The following is a 17,894-nucleotide window of genomic DNA, read 5'->3' as shown; positions in this document are numbered from 1 at the left end:
GTTAAAAGAGCCATCAGGCAGCTGGTTCCACAACCATCAAATCTCACAGAACTGGACAGTGCTATTCATCAGGCATGGTGTCAGATTCCTCGCATCACCTTTCAACATCTTGTGGAGTCAATGCAAGAAGAATCGCCGCAGTATTGGAGGCAAAAGGTGGCCCAACGAAGTACCGATGGGGCGGTCATAATAATCTGGCCATTCATTGTATACATATATCAGTTGATTATTAACTTATGGTTGGCTCATTTTTAGAGACCCCCACGCAGAGCCATGATTTTCAAAGCATTTAATTCAAATAGAAATCATTTCAATCCATACAAGTATATTTGAGAATATTTCAAATGAAGAATCTCTTACTACTTAATGAATTGGATAGGAATTCTTCACACCGATATTTAAGATGATTATCTCTTGGAAATCAGGATATTTACCGTAAATGATAAAAAATAGATTTTAAAAGACTTTTAAAAAATATACCAACAAAGCCTAGCCTCATCAAGCTTCATAATCTGCCCACTCATCTAGAGTGTTTTTCTATTTTCAGTTGTTGCCTTACCAGGGAAATTATATATTGAAATGAGTTGGGAGCACTGCTATTTTACCACCATTACTAGCTCCATTACTAATTTTCTATTACAGACTTGTAATATGTATATTAATGAGAAAAATCTAAAACTAAATTAAAATCTGTTATCCAATCACCTTGAATGATCAAATGAGATGACATATTTTATTGTGTTTGTTTGTTTGTTTTTGTTTTTTAGAGAGAAAGGAGGAGAAAGAGATAAAGGGAATCAAACCAGAGACCTCTTGATTTATGGGTTGACACTCAACCACTGAGCCACACAAGCTGGGCTAGATGACATATTTTAAACAGATCAGATGACTTTCTAAATACATAAGTCTCTGCTCTTCATTTTCCTTTTGGTCCCCAAATCCATCATCCATCCTTTTTTGCCTTGCTCTGTGCTCTGAGAGGTAACTTCTTTGCATTGCTTCATCCAGATTTCTTGACCTCTGATTTCCAGTTGGATTCAATTAATGAAAAGGTTAGGAAAGCAGAAGAAAGAGACCCACTATTGATCCTTTGTCCCCAATGTCGCCACTTGATTTAGGTTTGGATACTGGCTGTGTCCTTTGACTACTGCTCTTTTCAAGCTGCCACTTTTCTGCCTCTAGATTTTCTCTGACTAGAATAACTCATGCATTTTCTCCATATTCAGGAGCAAGTTGCTATGAGAGTACTCTCTCCTGCTTCTCCCATCATTTATGAGTTCCCCAAACTCAGCCCATGTTTCTGTGAAAGGCTCATTAAAAAGTCTATCGCTACACCATTTGGAGACTACAATCAGTTTCTGCTAATATCTGAATAACATTAAACTAGAAAAAAGTTTATAATTAATATTTTAAGAACACGACTTCAAGGGAAAAATGCATTAAGTCCATTAAATGCAGTTTAATCCAGACTATTTTAGAAGAGCATTCTGCTTCTTTATTACAGAATCTGGTTCTTAGACATCAAAATTGGTTCAAAAGCTTTTTAAAAAATGTTTTTCAATCAATCTAATCCAATATCTCACGTTAGTTCAAATTTGTTTTTTTCTCCACTAAACACTCATTGCTTAGCATTCTTTGCTCACTAGTAGATTAAATAAAATAAATAAAATATCCGTTGGAATACCTGAGTTTCTTTAAATGAAAAATAAATGGACTTAAATTAGGTATTTTTGTTTATTACGTTGAACAAAATTCCCTTTACACTAATGTAATTCTTTAAGCAGTATTGGTAAATAAAGTTTAATTTCTGTTTTTACTTACCTCTTCCCATTTATAGTAAATTTATTGACTCTTTTAATACGATTCAATTCAAATATGAACCGTGGAACTGTTACAAATCATTCGCTTCAAAAGGTTTTCTTGCAATAGTTTAAATCTGTGTCCCTGCTGGGACAATTTCTTTTTCTTAGTCATTTTTCTTAGTCATTTAATAAAGGTATTTCTCTATTTAAAAGTCAGCGTCACTGCAGCTCAGGCATAAGCAGTTCTGATACTAAAATTGCATGAATATTTTGTACGTATTTGAGAACTCATTCGGAAAAATCTGTTTCCTTGTCTTGCATTCATCTTATGCTCACTTTGCATCAAGTAGTTTATAATTTTCTGGCCACAGGTTATTTTAAATGAGTACAGAAAGCTAACAAAAATTATTGAAATCTAGAGAAATAAGAAACCACTGTATTATAGAAACAAAAGATATTTTAAAATATTACAATTATCCAAGCACTTATTGCAACACTACCAACTCCCCAAGATTCATAGATTATATTAGATCCTTCTCAGAAATTATGCTTTGTGCCATTTGCTCTTATTTATTGTCTTGGCAGAAAGTTCCAGCTGAAGTCAAGGTCACCTTCTGTCCCAAAGTTGGTTTAATTAGTATCAATTCGGTGTTCCACCGAGCTTACATAGGAGGTTATTAACTGTGTTTTTCATGTGGAGTGTCAAAGAAGCAAGAGCTGTGCCGGCAATCTTTTCAGCTTCAGAGGCACCGCTCATAAATTTAATCCATTGGTTAGTAAGAAAGATACAACCAGTTTAGTTTATTAATGACTTTTCAAGTAATTTTAAACATGTTCTAGAAATACATTTATTCACATATGCAGGCTGAGTTTTTAAAATATAAAATAGATTACCATCCTAATAATAAAGTAATTTATTTAGTCTTGATATTTATAAGTGATAAGCTTTCTGGAATGTAATAATTATGAAAATTTTTAAATTCAATATTTAGATGTATATGCATATTATATAAAATGAATTAAAGAAAATGGCACATGGTCTTCTAGTGAACGTTTTCTTTTCTTCCTTGGAGGTTGCTTTGCAGGAATCGTATGTATTATTAGATTATATTAAAATCTAGGATTATTGCCATAAAATCAATGAAGATACTCTTACATTTATAGAAGTAAAATAAAACCTGTTTATTTAAAATAAATGTAAATGAATAGAACAGATGTTTCCGTTCAAATTGATCTAAGTCAAATAAATAAACAAACTGGAAATTAAACTCTTAAAAATGTTTGATGCTTTAAATTGCCCGAGCCTCAAGTGTCCTTAGAAAATAGAATGGAGCATAAGTGTTCTGCTTTCCATAAGAAATAGGTAAATATTCAAAGTTTTTCAAAGTTTTTCCCAGAGTTCAAGTTTATAACCAGTGATATGTATTCTTACTCCAGACAAGACCTACTGGGACAGAAAGGACAACTTTAGCATCCCATGCTACCTTAGAATAACCTAATCTGCAAATGTGTGGGTCCATAGCTGACTTAAATAAAGACCAGGAACCCCCACTCAGCATGCGCACTCATGTCCTCTCTCAGCATAACAATATGGTACTAGTAAGCAAGGCTGGGAGTGCCTGCAACTATGGAGCTATGTGTTGCTTGTTTTTTCCCCAGTAAGAAACACTCTTAGTATCCTATTTTCATTATGAACTATGTTTCGTATGTTTAATTTTGAAACTGAGTCAACTTTTCTTAGTATCCTATTTTCATTATGAACTATGTTTCGTACGTATATTTAATTTTGAAACTGAGTCAACTTCATATAATCATTACAATATAATAAATTTTCAAAAGCCTAATGGAAATTTAGCTAAAATTACAGTTCAAATGTGGAAACCTGATTTTTTTTCTGATAAGCAGGTCTCTTTATATGGACCATCTGGAAACTGAATGATTGCTTGATTTTTGTCAAGTGAAAAAAACACCAACATATTGGCACTAAATTTTTTAAATCCTATAACACCATGCAAATTGTGTTTTATTTCCACCAATAAAACCAGAAACATTTTTAATAGCTAACCACTCATAATATAAGCTCATAAACAACTTCTTGATTTACACACATTCAGATTTAACTGTTTCAAGTTGATATATTTTACAATTGTAAATGCTAGTCTTGAGGCTTTCCATAGTCATTAACTTAGAGCTAGAATGATTTTACTCCATTCATTTTTTCTCAGTGCTGGCTTTCTTTTTCTTTTATTCTGATAAATGCTTCTTTATCTCTTTGTATTCAATTTTTAATGTACATAATTCAAAAGGGAAGGAGAAGACACATTATTGAAACTGCATAGAAATATAGACTGGAGTTTCTGTAGGCATGAAAAAAATAGAGGATAAAAGCACAGGCCAGATCATTACCGCTTTTTTAAAATCTGAATTAATTAAACAGATGCTTCAGATAGTTGTTTGAAATGTACATACATGCATTTTGTGTTTATTTTACTTTAGCATATTATATTTTGAATCCAGAGACATTACATAATAATTGATGTAAAGGGGTCTACATATAAAACACTACTTCATAGTCAATACTTTAGGCAATTGTAGTTAATTTAAAATTCCCTATTAAATATGAGTAGAATTTTACAATTCATCTCAATTTCTCTATGCTGGCACAAGTAAATACTGCAGCAGCTTTTCATTTGCAATAGTGTAACATTGTGTACATGATTTATTTTTTACAAGTCACTAATCTCAATTAGTGACTTGTAAAAAATAAAAAATAAAAAACCTACAGAAAAAGCGATTTATTTATTTATTATTTTTTCATCCTCACCAGAGGATATTTTTTTCCATTGATTTTTAGAGAGAGTGGAAAAGAGGGGGAAAGACAGGGAGAAACATAGGTGTGAAAGAAACATTGATGGGTTGCCTCCTGCACATGCCCTGACCAGGGCTGGGGCCAGGGAGGAGCCTACAACGGAGGTACATGGCCTTGACCAGAATTGAACACAGGACCTTGACTTAGGTCCACAGACCAACACTCTATGCACTGAGCCAAACCGGCTAGGGCTAAGAGCAATTATTTATTAAGATCTTTTGATCAGCAATGTTTTAGGATTATACTTAATGCTCAAACAGGTCCCTAAGGTCACATACAATTAAATAATTCAGTTTTATTATTCACATGATTTAAAAATACAATAGCGGCGTATGGACTAAAAATTCTAGATTGCTGGTATATTCATTCTAGATATATGTGATAATTCATCTTATTCTACATGAATGATTTAAAATATTTTATTTAATATTATATTTTTAAACACAAGTAACACATTTACTGTGTAATTTAATTGTGAAGAATTGAGTATGTTTAATGTAAGTTCTTGAAATTAACCTTTTGACTGTTGAGGTATCCATTTCAAATGCCATCCAGGTTAAATAAACATATTGCTAGCAACATGATACAGTTACTAGCAAAACAACCAGATAAAGACTAGGCTGCCCACCTCTGAAGTTCCCTCTTTCAGAAAGCCCTGGGTAACCTAGATGACTGACTGCTTTGAGTAATTCTGCTCCTCCCTTTCCACACCTTCATTCCCTTTCTTGTGTTTTTGCTTTAAAATCACCAATAAAGAGTGAAACTGTGAAACCCTAGACACCCCACCATTGGACCCTGATAAAGACAGAGTCCTAGGTCTGTGAATTTGTTTGCTCTCTCTTTCTACCTGTGACCTCACTGTGTGGTCCTCCAAGACTTGAGAATAATAAATTGAGTTCATCAATGTTCCTTGATAGTTTCTTATTGGAGTTTATCATAAGAATCACAAGGGCTGGTCCAGCCACAACACTGGCTTGGTGAAGAAATGTCTGTGGGAGCTCCAAGTAAAAGCCCAGGCCAGTGCCTCAGGCATTCCTAACCAAGTCTGGGACCAACAGAAAGCACCCATCTCTAAACTTTGTAAGGTTGTTCAATTATTACTCTAATTACAGATCCATAGTTGACCATGGTTGATTTCCTATATTTTAAAAAAAGTCCTTTGTTTTTGTTTTGCAGTGCCATTCTGGAATAAGGTTCCAATGCAATTAATCTCATTATAACCTACAAATTGGTTGCGATTACTATATAAATGATGTAAATTTATTAATATAAAGTTATTCCACCATTTCAAAGTCTGATGTTAAGCCAAATCTATATTTAAACCAATAATTCATTTGGATTTTTACATAGATTGTATAAACAATTTTACCATCATTCAAGGGTTTCCCCCCATACTAAATTTTATAGTATGACATATACATTAGAGGCCCAATGCACGACATTCATGCACTGGGGGGAGCCCTCAGCCCAACCTGCACCCTCTCCCAGTCTGGGACCCCCAGGGGGTCCTTAATGCTGCCACAGAGGCAGGAGAGGCACCCGCCACAACCGCTGCTCTCGCCAGCCTTGAGCCCAGCTTAGGGCTGAACAGCGCTCCCCCTGTGTGAGTGCACTGACCACCAGGGGGCAGCTCGTGCATTGAGCGTCTGCCCCCTGGTGATCAGTGCATGTCATAGTGACTGGTAGTTCAGCCGTTTGGTCAATTTGCATATTAGCATTTTGTTATATAGTATATGTTCTCTCCATACCTGTTACTTTTAGGGCATTTACAGTCTTGCAGAGATTAAAACAAATAGCAATTAGGAATTTCATTTTTCTGCCTTGATAAGTATAAAAGTTAATTGAAAATTCTAATTAAAAATTTTATGATAGACATAGCCATTGATATATTTCACTGTGTCATATATGTTTACTAAAATTTTAATACCTTTATATCATCTATAAATTGAGGGTACTGATAAAGATTCCTAGGTTATGACATAGTAATTATGAAATTTAAATTTTGTAATATACAAATAGAAAATACTTTCAAGTTAAACACACCATGCTAATATAATATTAATAGTAAAAATCACATGAGGTCATTTGGAACAATTTTATGAATGATCATATTTAACTCACTAAAATTTATCACAGATGACCTTATAATATTCCACATTTATAAGAGAGTGTGTATACGCCTTCTAAATTGAACAATAGGGCTAACCAGGCCACTAGTTTTTAAAAAATAAACACACACACACACACACACAAAAAAAAAAACAACAAAAAAAAAACTGCCATAACAACTCCATTTCCAAAAGTAGAAATTAAAATGTGTTATAACAATGGTCTTTTGTAATGAAAAACATTTAAAAGATTTATAAAATGTTCAAATTTTAGATATATAATATATATCAATAATACTATCACATGGAAAGCTTATAAACTTTCCAGGATGATATATAGATAGAGATAGGTAAGTTCCACATGCTCTTAACACAATTTTTATCTAATTTTAGAATATAATCAATTAAAATATGTTTGAAATTAAAAAGTAATCAGTACACTAGCACCAAACAATTTTTCCAGAATTAAAACTATAATTATTATAGGAACCTATATTATTTCATTAATTGTATCATCCAACTATATGTAAATGCATTTGTTCTACTAAAAAGAATTGAGCAATATTCTACCATACATTATGTTTCCAGAACTCTACATATTAGCCAAGTATCAAGACAACTTGTGAATTAAGTGCTTCTATTAAGTGTTTCTTAATATTCTAATAAGACTGCTGAATCTCAGTTTGGATCAATGTTCAAGACCAAAGACCTTTTAAACAGATGAACCAAAACTTCACAACCAAAGATGTCAAAGATGTCTCTATGGATCACTTACTTTCTATCTTTCCCATGACTGCTCAACTTTGCTCATTCCTCTGTGTTTTATCACCTTATTTGTAACAAGATACTGCTAATTGCTAGCTTTTCTTTCATATGGTTGAAGATCCTCTTTCTCCAAACAGGGTTACATTTCATGTACAAACTGAAAATTCTCAAGATTATGACTTTGACAATTTGAGTAGCTCTTTTGCTCTATTTCATCTTGATTTATAATATAGCCACAGCTGTGAATCTTTAAGTTTATTTTAAAACTAGAGGCCTGGTGCACAAAATTTGTGTACTGGGAGAGGGGGTTCCCTCAGCCTGGCCTGCACCCTCTCACAGTCTGGGACCCCTTGGTGGATGTCCACCTGCCAGCTTAGGCCCGGGCCTAAGACAGCAGTCAGACATCCCTCTCAGAGTTCAGGGCTCTCGTTCCTTACCACCTACCTATAGAGGAGGGAGTATAGGCTCCCAACACTGCTGTTGCACTTGCCAGCCATGAGCTGGCTTAAAACTGAGCAGCGCTCCCCTGTGGGAGTGCACTGACCACCAGGGGGCAGCTCCTGTGTTGAGTGTCTGCCCCCTGGTGGTCAGTGCACATCATAGTGACCGGTCATTTTGGTCATTCCACCATAACGGTTGCTTAGGCTTTTATTATATAGATGATGATCATCATACCTTAGGATGGAAAACTCAGCAATAATAAGAGTGGTGAAAAAGTGTCAATGGAGATACAAATTGATTCATTTGTAGTCCTTTATTAGATAGATAAGTGTTATCATCTATACTAATAAATGGGCAATATGCTAATTAGACCAGATAGACCGGACGTCATTTTGGACGTCCTTCCTGACAAAGCCAGGGGCGAGGCTGGCCTGCAAACTGCCTGCAGCCCCTCGCCCAGGCCAGCCCTGCCCCCGTTGGGGACCCCCAGCCTGATAGGGGGCATGGCAGGCCTGCAAACCACCCTACCTACCCTCACCCTGCCTGGCTTCTTCCCCCAGTGGGGACCCCCAGCCTGATCAGGGACATGGTCAGCCTGAAAACTGCCCACGGCCCCTCGCCCAAGCTGGCCCTGCCCTGATTGGGGACCCACATCCCGATATGGGGTGTGGCAGGCCTGCAAACCGCCCTCCCCTTGGCCTGTCCAGCCTTGCCCCACAGCGGGGACCCACACCCCAATCGGGGGTGTAGCTGGCTTTCAAACCCACAGTGGCTCCAAGCCCAGGCCAACCCCACCCCAGTGGGGACCCCCACCCTGATCAGGGGTGGGGCCAGCCTGCAAACCCTGCGGCTCTTCGCCCCGCCAGCCCCTCCCCCATTGGGGACCCCCACACCCCAATCCAGGGCCCCCTTTAGGGCAGGCCAGCCAGCCCCCAGCCATGCACCAGGCTTCTATTCTATATAATAAAAGGGTAATATGCAAATTTACTCTAATGGCAGAATGACTAGAATGACCACCAGACCAGTCACTATGAGGTGCACTGACCACTTTTTGGTCCCTTTTCCCAGCCAGCAGGCTCCAATCACCTGATGGCTACCCGCGGCGGGGGCAGGGCTGGCACGCGGGCAGGAACAGCTGACCTCTCAGTCCCTTTCCCTGGCTGTCAAGTACCAATCACCTGATGGCGAATGGGGAACCAAGGGTGGGTGGTGGCAGGGGGCAGGGATGGATGCGGGCAGCTGGGGAAGATGGCCCTGATTGCATACCAGGCCTAGGGACTGTACCCTCACATGAATTTCGGGCGCCAGGCCTCTAGTCTATAATAATAAAAGCTTAATATTCTAATTAGACCAGACAGCTGAACAAACTTCCAGATGACCTTCCAGATGAAGCCAGGGCTGTAAGGGCCAAGGCAAGGCGGGGCTGCGAGGGCCAAGCCCCTTGCACGAATTTCGTGCATCAGGCCTCTAGTTTATAATATTTGAGGAAATTACAGATATACCTAATAAAATCAAATGTAGTTAGTTTACTTCATATGTTTACCAAATTTTCATTCACATTATTGAATGAGAGAAAGTTATGAAACACAAACTTTTAAAAAAAATCTGTAAGCTAAAAATATTTTCTTTACTTCTCAGCTTTTGTTAGCAAACATATTCTTATGATATTTTAAACATAATATTGAAACACTTTTCACTAATTTATAAATAAATTAATTCCATTAAAATATAATTGCACCTGAAAGCTCTAATTTAATAGGTAATACACAAATAAGGGAGAATAATATAGTAACTTAAAAGGGATAGAGTATAACATTTTTAAGAAATGTTTATGTACTGACTGAATTTTCCATTTCTTCAATTATGAACTACAACAATAATCATGCAGGTGAGCTGGGTGACTTTCCTTAGTCCCCAGTTGTTTAAGATAGGAAGGAAAATAAGCATTAGACTTACATTCAATGTCAGTGATACTACTTTTTTCTATATTAAATAGATAGTATGTGTTGACTAACTTACAAAATACATTTCTTTCCATGCATATTGGTGTCATTTGAAAAACACCTTTACCTTTTCCTTCATCATATTGGTGTCTTTTCACTATTGGTTAAAACAGTGTGTGTGTGTGTGTGAGTGTGTGTGTGTGTGTGTGTGTGTTTCTTTGAAGTTTGTTCACTTGTGCATTTATTTCAGGGAGACTAATTATTTTAGCATTTCTAATGTCCATAATGTAAAGTTCTCAAAAAATCAAAGGGAACATATAAATAAGTGAATTTACTTGAAAAATATAAAATTGATTTCATTTTACTTAACAGGCTGGCTAAAATGCAATAGGCAACATTTCAAGATACACATGAACAAATATAAAAAGAATGTTGTTAAACACTCCATTTAAAATAAAACACTTTTCTCTTAGTCATATATATGTCAGACTAGAGAAGATGAACACTTTTCTAGTTAAACACCAACACTGGTTATTTTGTGGGGAAATGCATTAAGTTTATTGTTAGTGATTTTTTATGCAATACCTTTAACTTCTGTAACTTTAGGACCTGGCATAGTCCCATATATATAGCAGGTGCTCAATGACTATTTGTTAAAGAAGGACACCATAACTGATTAATGGCTATAAGTAGGTCTTTAAAATAAAAATTCAAATCAACATGTTTCCCTCCTTTTCTATCAAGTTGATTTGATTGTACAATTGGAACTTAATATTATTTAGATTTTGTTAGTATGGATTAATTATATTTAATTTGAATCACTGTTTGTAAAAATCTTCAAAAATTATAAAGCAAAGTAGAATTTTAGATAGCTTTCATTTTATAATCATACAGTATTATTTACCATTTCCTTCATCTTTATTTTTTTCTTCCCACTTTTATGTAAATTGCTTTTAGAAATATCTTAAACTCTTCTCACTTGTACATTTAACTCAAATACAATTTATGTAGTAACCATTAAATAAACAGGTATTTTTGACAAGTTATTGCTACTATCATCAAACTTTGCTATCAATCCTTTAGCTATTAATCTTGTACATTGTATAGTATAGTTGACATGACTATTAAAATTAGCAATTATCAAATACAATTTTTTGGAACAAGAGAAAAAAATACTATGATAATTGCAAAGTGAAAGCTGGCAACTCGTTTTAATATTGAGAACGAATAAAAATTTCAAGAAAACCAGATAGTGTAATTGAACAAGCTTTACAAGTGAATGAAAATAATTCAAAGCCTGCCCTTGATACAGCTTTAATTACATATATATTAATGTAACATCCTCATGATTTCAAGTTAAATTGTCAAGTTTAATACATATTAGTATAGCCAACATGACAAAAAACATATATAAAAAATAAAAAAACAGACTTAAGACAAATTTTCTCTGAATGCTGTTTATGCAGAAATAAAGTTTAATGTGTTTTTTGTAATGCACTCAACTCTTTATTTCTTTATCATTTGCTAACCACTTAATGACTGCTCAGGAATGCTTTTTTTATATTTCTGAACCATATGTAATTATTTTTTTGTCCTTAAGGATTATTTCAATTTCTTTAAGGTTGCTATCCTTGAGGCAAAAATGCTTATTAATAAACTGATACCAGAAATTACTCCTGGAGCCAATATCAAATACTACCATCCTGGAAACTCTGGAACATTTGCTTTAGAACATTATACTAGAATAAGCAGATCCACTCAGCAAATTATTTTAGGGTAATAGGTTGAATATTTGCTTAAAAGTTCTATATTTTTTTATGGTTTATAATGACCATAGATTATGTCAAGTTTAGAACAAATTCAACACTAGGCATTTTAATCTGGTTACAGAAAAATAACAGTTCTTTAACATTAAACTAGAACCTCAAAAAAGCAAAAGTTATCTCTGCATCCTTGAACATGTTATTTCTTTGTCTGCATTGAAAAGGCAAGGCAAAAAAACATTGCCCCATATTCAGATTTTAAATTTGCTCAATGCTGTAGAACTATATATGTTTTTAACCTATATTCTGGAATATTTTCATAATAGTCATAAGTGACACTAAAAATTAAAATATAACATTTGTCTTATATTCTATTCCAATCATCCTAATTGATTGTAAGTTAGGTGATTTACTTACTTATTATTAAGTAAAATTGGATCTTAAGTTTTCTACCCCTTAAAAAATCCCTTAAAGCTCCATTAAATGTGTTTTCCAGGCCATAACAAAGAAGGATACTGTACCTCTTATGCTCTTGGTTGTTGCAGAAGTGGTTGGGCTGGTTGTTATGGCTACAGTGGTTGTGACTGTTGCAGTGGTAAGGGAGGGGATGATAGTAGTGGGAAGCAAAGTGTTGGGAACATCTGGTGAGTGGAAAAAAACAAAATATAAAACAAAATCATATCATGCAAACAAAAGACAAACTCAAATGATTCAAATTACAAAAATACATACATCTTATTTGGGTTTAACATTAACAAGCTTTAACAAGATTATCAGGTACAAAGCTGGCTGTACCTCACAGTTCTTGCCATTTTTTGTTCACTTTCATTTCATGCTCCTACACAAAGTAAAAACTCGGAGCAATGTTTGAGAATAAACAGATTGTTCATAATATTTAGAGTGAAATTTAAAGTGACAAGAATTCATTTGTTCACTGAGTCATTTAAAAAGTTGGACATGCAATAACAAAATACAGATAGGTAAAACAAAAAATGACATGCTTTGTCGAAGACATAAACAAAGAAACAACACCACAGAACTAAACACAAATAACATCACCATATAAGGTTAAAGAAATGTTATGGATGGGTGAGTATATGCATGTTAAAGGCTTTTTTATTTTTTTCATTTAAGAAAACTTAATGATAGGAAATAAATAGGATGAGAGCGATCTTTAGAAACAAAAATAAGCCAATTGTTATTATATTACTTTATTTTTCCTTTTCTCACAAATGATGTTAATGCACATTTGGAGTCTTGCAATTCTTACCCTGATTAGCTGGTAACGCCTTCTAAAATTTTGCAGTACCTAGAAGTCTTTAACAAGTATTGAGTCAACTAGCATGAAACCCAATATTCTGAAAGGTTTATGATTTATTTTATTTGGCATACCTAGGAGAAGTTATTGAACATATACTTGAACGTAACATTCAACCCTTAATCTGTAATTAGTAAAAGTTGCCAAAGTTAACAGTAGATCCAAATATAGGGAACATACTAAACAGAATAAATACCTCAGAGTTTAAAGCCAAAATTGTACTTTCTGTCACTCAAAATGAGCTGAAAATTTGAAGAGCAGCATAGAGTATCGTAAAACAATATAGCCAGTGTCAAACTGTGGGGACCGCAATAAGATCTTCAGAGAGTCAAATCTCGTCTCAAGTGGATAGGCATATCATTTACACAGTAAGGAAATTAGAAACAGTTCACAAATTACCTATAATTACAGTGCCAGGATTTGATTTTACATGTTTTCCACACAGCCCCGATGTATTCAGAGTGTTTGACAGATTATATTGCTATTAACAGGCTTCCTGTCAGTCTTTCAATTAAAGTCTTTGAGTCACACCAAAATTTTTCTACTTCTTTGCTTCTGATAAATAGCCCTACTGGATACTCAGACTTTAACCTGATGAATTATCTACTCTGGAGACACAGCAAAGCACATGAGATCACTCTCTTATCTTCCTGGCCAGTCAAATTTAAGACAATAATCTTCTGAAAACTCAGTGTTACTACATTAATCACCACGGAAAATGAGTATTTCCTGGAGTGTGATTATCATGGTCATAAAGTAGAACTGACTTTCATCATAAATGAATAAATATTATGTTTATGAGCATGGTCATTTCTTGTTTACTATTTTTTACAGTACCGTCTTATTTTATTTTTTAGCAAAGATTTTTCTTCCTCATAGGAGGACATGTCTTTTATTGATGAGAGAGAGAGAGAGAGAGAGAGAGAGAGAGAGAGACAGAGACTGATGTGAGAAACATCAATTGGTTGCCTCCTGCACCCACCAGACCAGGGATTGAACCTACAACATTTTGGTGTAAGGGAGGAAGAATGTTCCAACCAATTGAGCAACCCGGCCAGGACAATAACTTATTTTTTCATTGTTAGCTTTCCTAAATAGTTTATAAAGGCTAAAGGTAAATGATATATGTTTTGTAAATTAAAAAAAGAACATGAATTTAATCTTCATATATTGTCCAAAATAAAAATATATATTCTTCATCTACTTATTTTTTAGGATCTTAAAATATATGTATTTAATTAATGCAAAGGGAAATAGTTCCCAGGGCTATCAAATGTAAAAATCCTATATAATAACAGCATATATGCAAATTGACTGAACAGCCGAACAGTGGAACGACCATCCAGAAAACCATCCGGGAGCACGCTATGACACCCACTGGTGCCAGGCCAGCCAAGGCAGGTGCGATGCAATCGGTCAGGGGCCCGGCCATCGCATGATCACCCCCCAGAGGGAGGCCCAGGCCACCGACCAGTGGGCTGCAGCAGGTGGGCGGGACCTCTCTCTGCGAGGGAAGCTGGGTCCTGGGGGCAGGCAGCCAAAGGGAAGCCAGTGCTGGCAGCTAGGAAAAGGAAGGCCTTCTCTTGCACAAAGTTCATGCATCAGGCCTCTAGTATACAATAATATTAGTTCTTTAAAACTTCATGTAAATAACCTTATTATAAATTATCAAAAATTGGGTTTTCTGCTATCAGACAATGAGTTAAAATGATTCCACTGGATCTGAAAAGCAGCCTTTCAAAATTACTTTAACAAAGAATTGAAATACAAATAACGGGTTTTGCGTTGTTTTGTTTTGTTTTTAGTTTAGCCAAAAAAAACCCCCAAAAATCAACAGCATGTGATTTGGTGTTTTTGTCCTTATTCCATATCAACTAAAATAGGTAATAATAAATCCTGATTTGTTTTGGATAGAGTCTATATTACCAAGTATTATAAGCATTCTTGTATAAGTCACAAAATATCCTTATTTGCTAAAATTGTGAAAATGCATGGAATATATGCATTTTTCTAGGCTAATTTTCAAAGAACTTAAAAACAACAGGTTGTGGTTTTAAAGTGTCCAAATAAATGAGATAACACTACAAATTATTATTGACTCATAGTCTGGCTCCTCCTTATCTGTTCATCATCCTCTCTCATACTCCCCTCGACTTCATATATACATAAAAACTAATAGGCTGAAAGTAATTTGGTGCAAAGCACCTTGGCTGATATGACAACTGGATCAAGACAATAACCTGTATAAGAAATATTTCCCAGTAACTGTTATATATTTTGAATCACCATTACTTCATTTCATCCTATGTGTTCTAAAACACTTTAGATCAGTGATGGCGAACCTATGACACGCGTGTCAGAGGCGAGACGCGAACTCATTTTTTTGGTTGATTTTTCTTTGTTAAATGGCATTTAAATATATAAAATAAATATCAAAAATGTAAGTCTTTGTTTTACTATGGCTGCAAATATCAAAAAATTTCTATATGTGACACGGCACCAGAGTTAAGTTAGGGTTTTTCAAAATGCTGACACGCTGAGCTCAAAAGGTTCACCATCACTGCTTTAGATAAATTGATTTTTTAAAAATATCTTAGGGTTTCTTAATTCTGTTTTTTTTTTCTGCATATGGATGTTCACTCAAATATTTCAACCCTGTTATGAAAAGCAAAAGTTAAATAAACTAAATATTCAACACCCAATTAATCAGCATCAACTAAAACTCAACAACATAAGATTAATTGGAATTAGTTGAAACCCTCAGAAATAACAAGAATATTATATGATACTCCTCTTCTATGAAAACTTTCTAAATGCTCTGAGTGTGTTGGATTCCCCACCTGACAATTTCTGAAGAGAAGAATTTTTCATACTTATTGTTGAGAACCTAACACAATTTAGAAGGTCAATAAACATTTACCAAGTGAATTTGGTCATAGCATTACAAACATATACACATTTTATGGGATCTAGAAAAGTCTATATTTTTGACAGGGTATAATAATTAATATAGAACTGAAATATTTCATTACTTCTGTTCAAAAAATCCTTCTGTCTTCAATATAGACTGGCCATCATTTTTTTCTGAGGGATAAAATTTCAAGACAAATTATTCCGTCAAGAAATTTCCTTGCTAACAAAATATACCTTTGCTCACACATCCTGCTACTTTGGAAGCAGTGTGAGCCTGATCTGAGATCCATGTTCTCCATTCTTCTTATGCACTATATTCATTTTAAGGGTGAAAGGCCAGGAGGGCTCACTAAACAGATCCTATTGTCATCAGTGGTGAATGATCATAGCAAATTTATGAGTTGTTTATTATTTTCCCCATTAATGGATAAAACAACTTTGAGATAGAATTTCTTTGTCTCTACATAGGTGTTTGTTATATATGTGTATACATGTTATACGTGTTATGTGTGACATATATTATATTGCTAAGATAATATTTTATTTACTTTGTATAAATCAGATTCTTCTACAACACTCCCATATGGAGATCATTTATTTTAGCTGCCTGATTGTAACTCTTCTCAAATCAAATGTTAGTAAAAGACTGTGCTCTCTTCCTAAGTTTAAATGCCCATCTCTGGTTTTCATTCCTAGAATTGAGTGGCAATATTTGGCATCATTAACAATTGTTTAAAAATTCCTGATTTCATGTATTCACTTTTGGCCTTTTATTTAAACACTGATTGTAAAATTGGAGCTACCTATTTTTTAAATATGAAATTGGGTACACTAGTACTAGTCACTTGCCTCATTTTTGATGTATCTGGAATCCTGGATCTTTTTTAGAAAACATTACACTGTTAATACAAATAATTCTCAATCAAATAGATATGTTATAAAACATATGTCATTTTTTCTTCTAATACCCATTTTTATTTTTCCAATAAGAATATTAAATTTATATGCAGAAAAATTATACATGTAGACACTAATAAAAATAACCAAACCCTAGTTCAACATTAACTTACTAATTCTGTTTAAAAAGCAAGATAATCTGCAGCCATATTAATAAGTGATTTGCTCACTATGACTTGTCAATTTTAGAAGTTATTAATATATTATTTACATATTAACATCCTATGATTAAAGAATGTTTGAATATAGATACTAAGATACATATAAATAAAATAGAGAAGGTAATGATATGTAACAATTTATAAATATTAAAATTCATAAATGGTAACTATTTAATAGGTCAATAAATTCAGTTCTCATTTTCTCTATAATACAAAACCTGAGTTCTCATTTTTATTGTTGCTTTCCTTGGAGTATGTGTTAATAAAATACATTACATTTTCCTAAAATAAAAAATAAAGTGGTTCCAAAGAAGTTCAGCACTTACAATTTGCAAGAGAAATTAGCTGAATTATATATTTTCTAGATGTTAAGGCATAAAGAATAAAAAAGTTAGTAATTGATGAAATATGTAGTGGGTAAAAAAAGGTATTTTAGGAAGTGGAAAAGTCAAAATTATTAAATTTAATTGTCTAGATCTGATTAGAGACATTAGTAAATATAGACAAATTATTTACATATTATTTAAATCCAAACAAAAAGAAATGTATATAAAGTTCTTAAAAGTCAAGATTAAAAACATATTTTAATTTATAAGAAATTGTTTGAATGCTATATTAGAGTTTTTTTAAGTTATTAAAACTTTTTATCATAATATATAGAATTGTGTAGCATCAATTTCTCTGAAATTGTGATTATGTGTTTTAAATCATTTTCTAGTAAATTAAATGTTTGGGAACTAATTTTTAACTATATGATAAAATGGATAAAACTTGCTAAAATGACTTTATGGTTTAAAAATAATATTAAAATAAATTCACAGAAGTTCATATTTCATTACTGGAAAAATATGATA

General features: G+C 33.9%; 1 protein-coding gene across 2 annotated transcripts in view; it reads right to left on the bottom strand.

Moving 5' to 3' along the window:
- The window catches only part of CADM2 (cell adhesion molecule 2), a 1,203,315-nt gene that overhangs the window by 68,780 nt on the left and 1,116,641 nt on the right, over positions 1-17,894 (bottom strand). Inside the window, exon 8 of one of the 2 annotated variants that reach the window (XM_005878095.2) lies at positions 12,213-12,332. The exons of the other annotated variant lie outside the window; for it this stretch is intronic. Coding sequence (XP_005878157.1) covers positions 12,213-12,332 — 120 coding nt within the window. The remainder of the gene's footprint in view (positions 1-12,212; positions 12,333-17,894) is intronic. 2 annotated transcript variants of the gene reach the window in all.

Source organism: Myotis brandtii, unplaced genomic scaffold (genome assembly GCF_000412655.1).
Source record: "Myotis brandtii unplaced genomic scaffold, ASM41265v1 scaffold546, whole genome shotgun sequence".
Lineage (NCBI taxonomy): Eukaryota > Metazoa > Chordata > Mammalia > Chiroptera > Vespertilionidae > Myotis > Myotis brandtii.
Note: the sequence above shows the minus strand (reverse complement) of the source record. Positions and strands in the feature narration are given on the sequence as shown.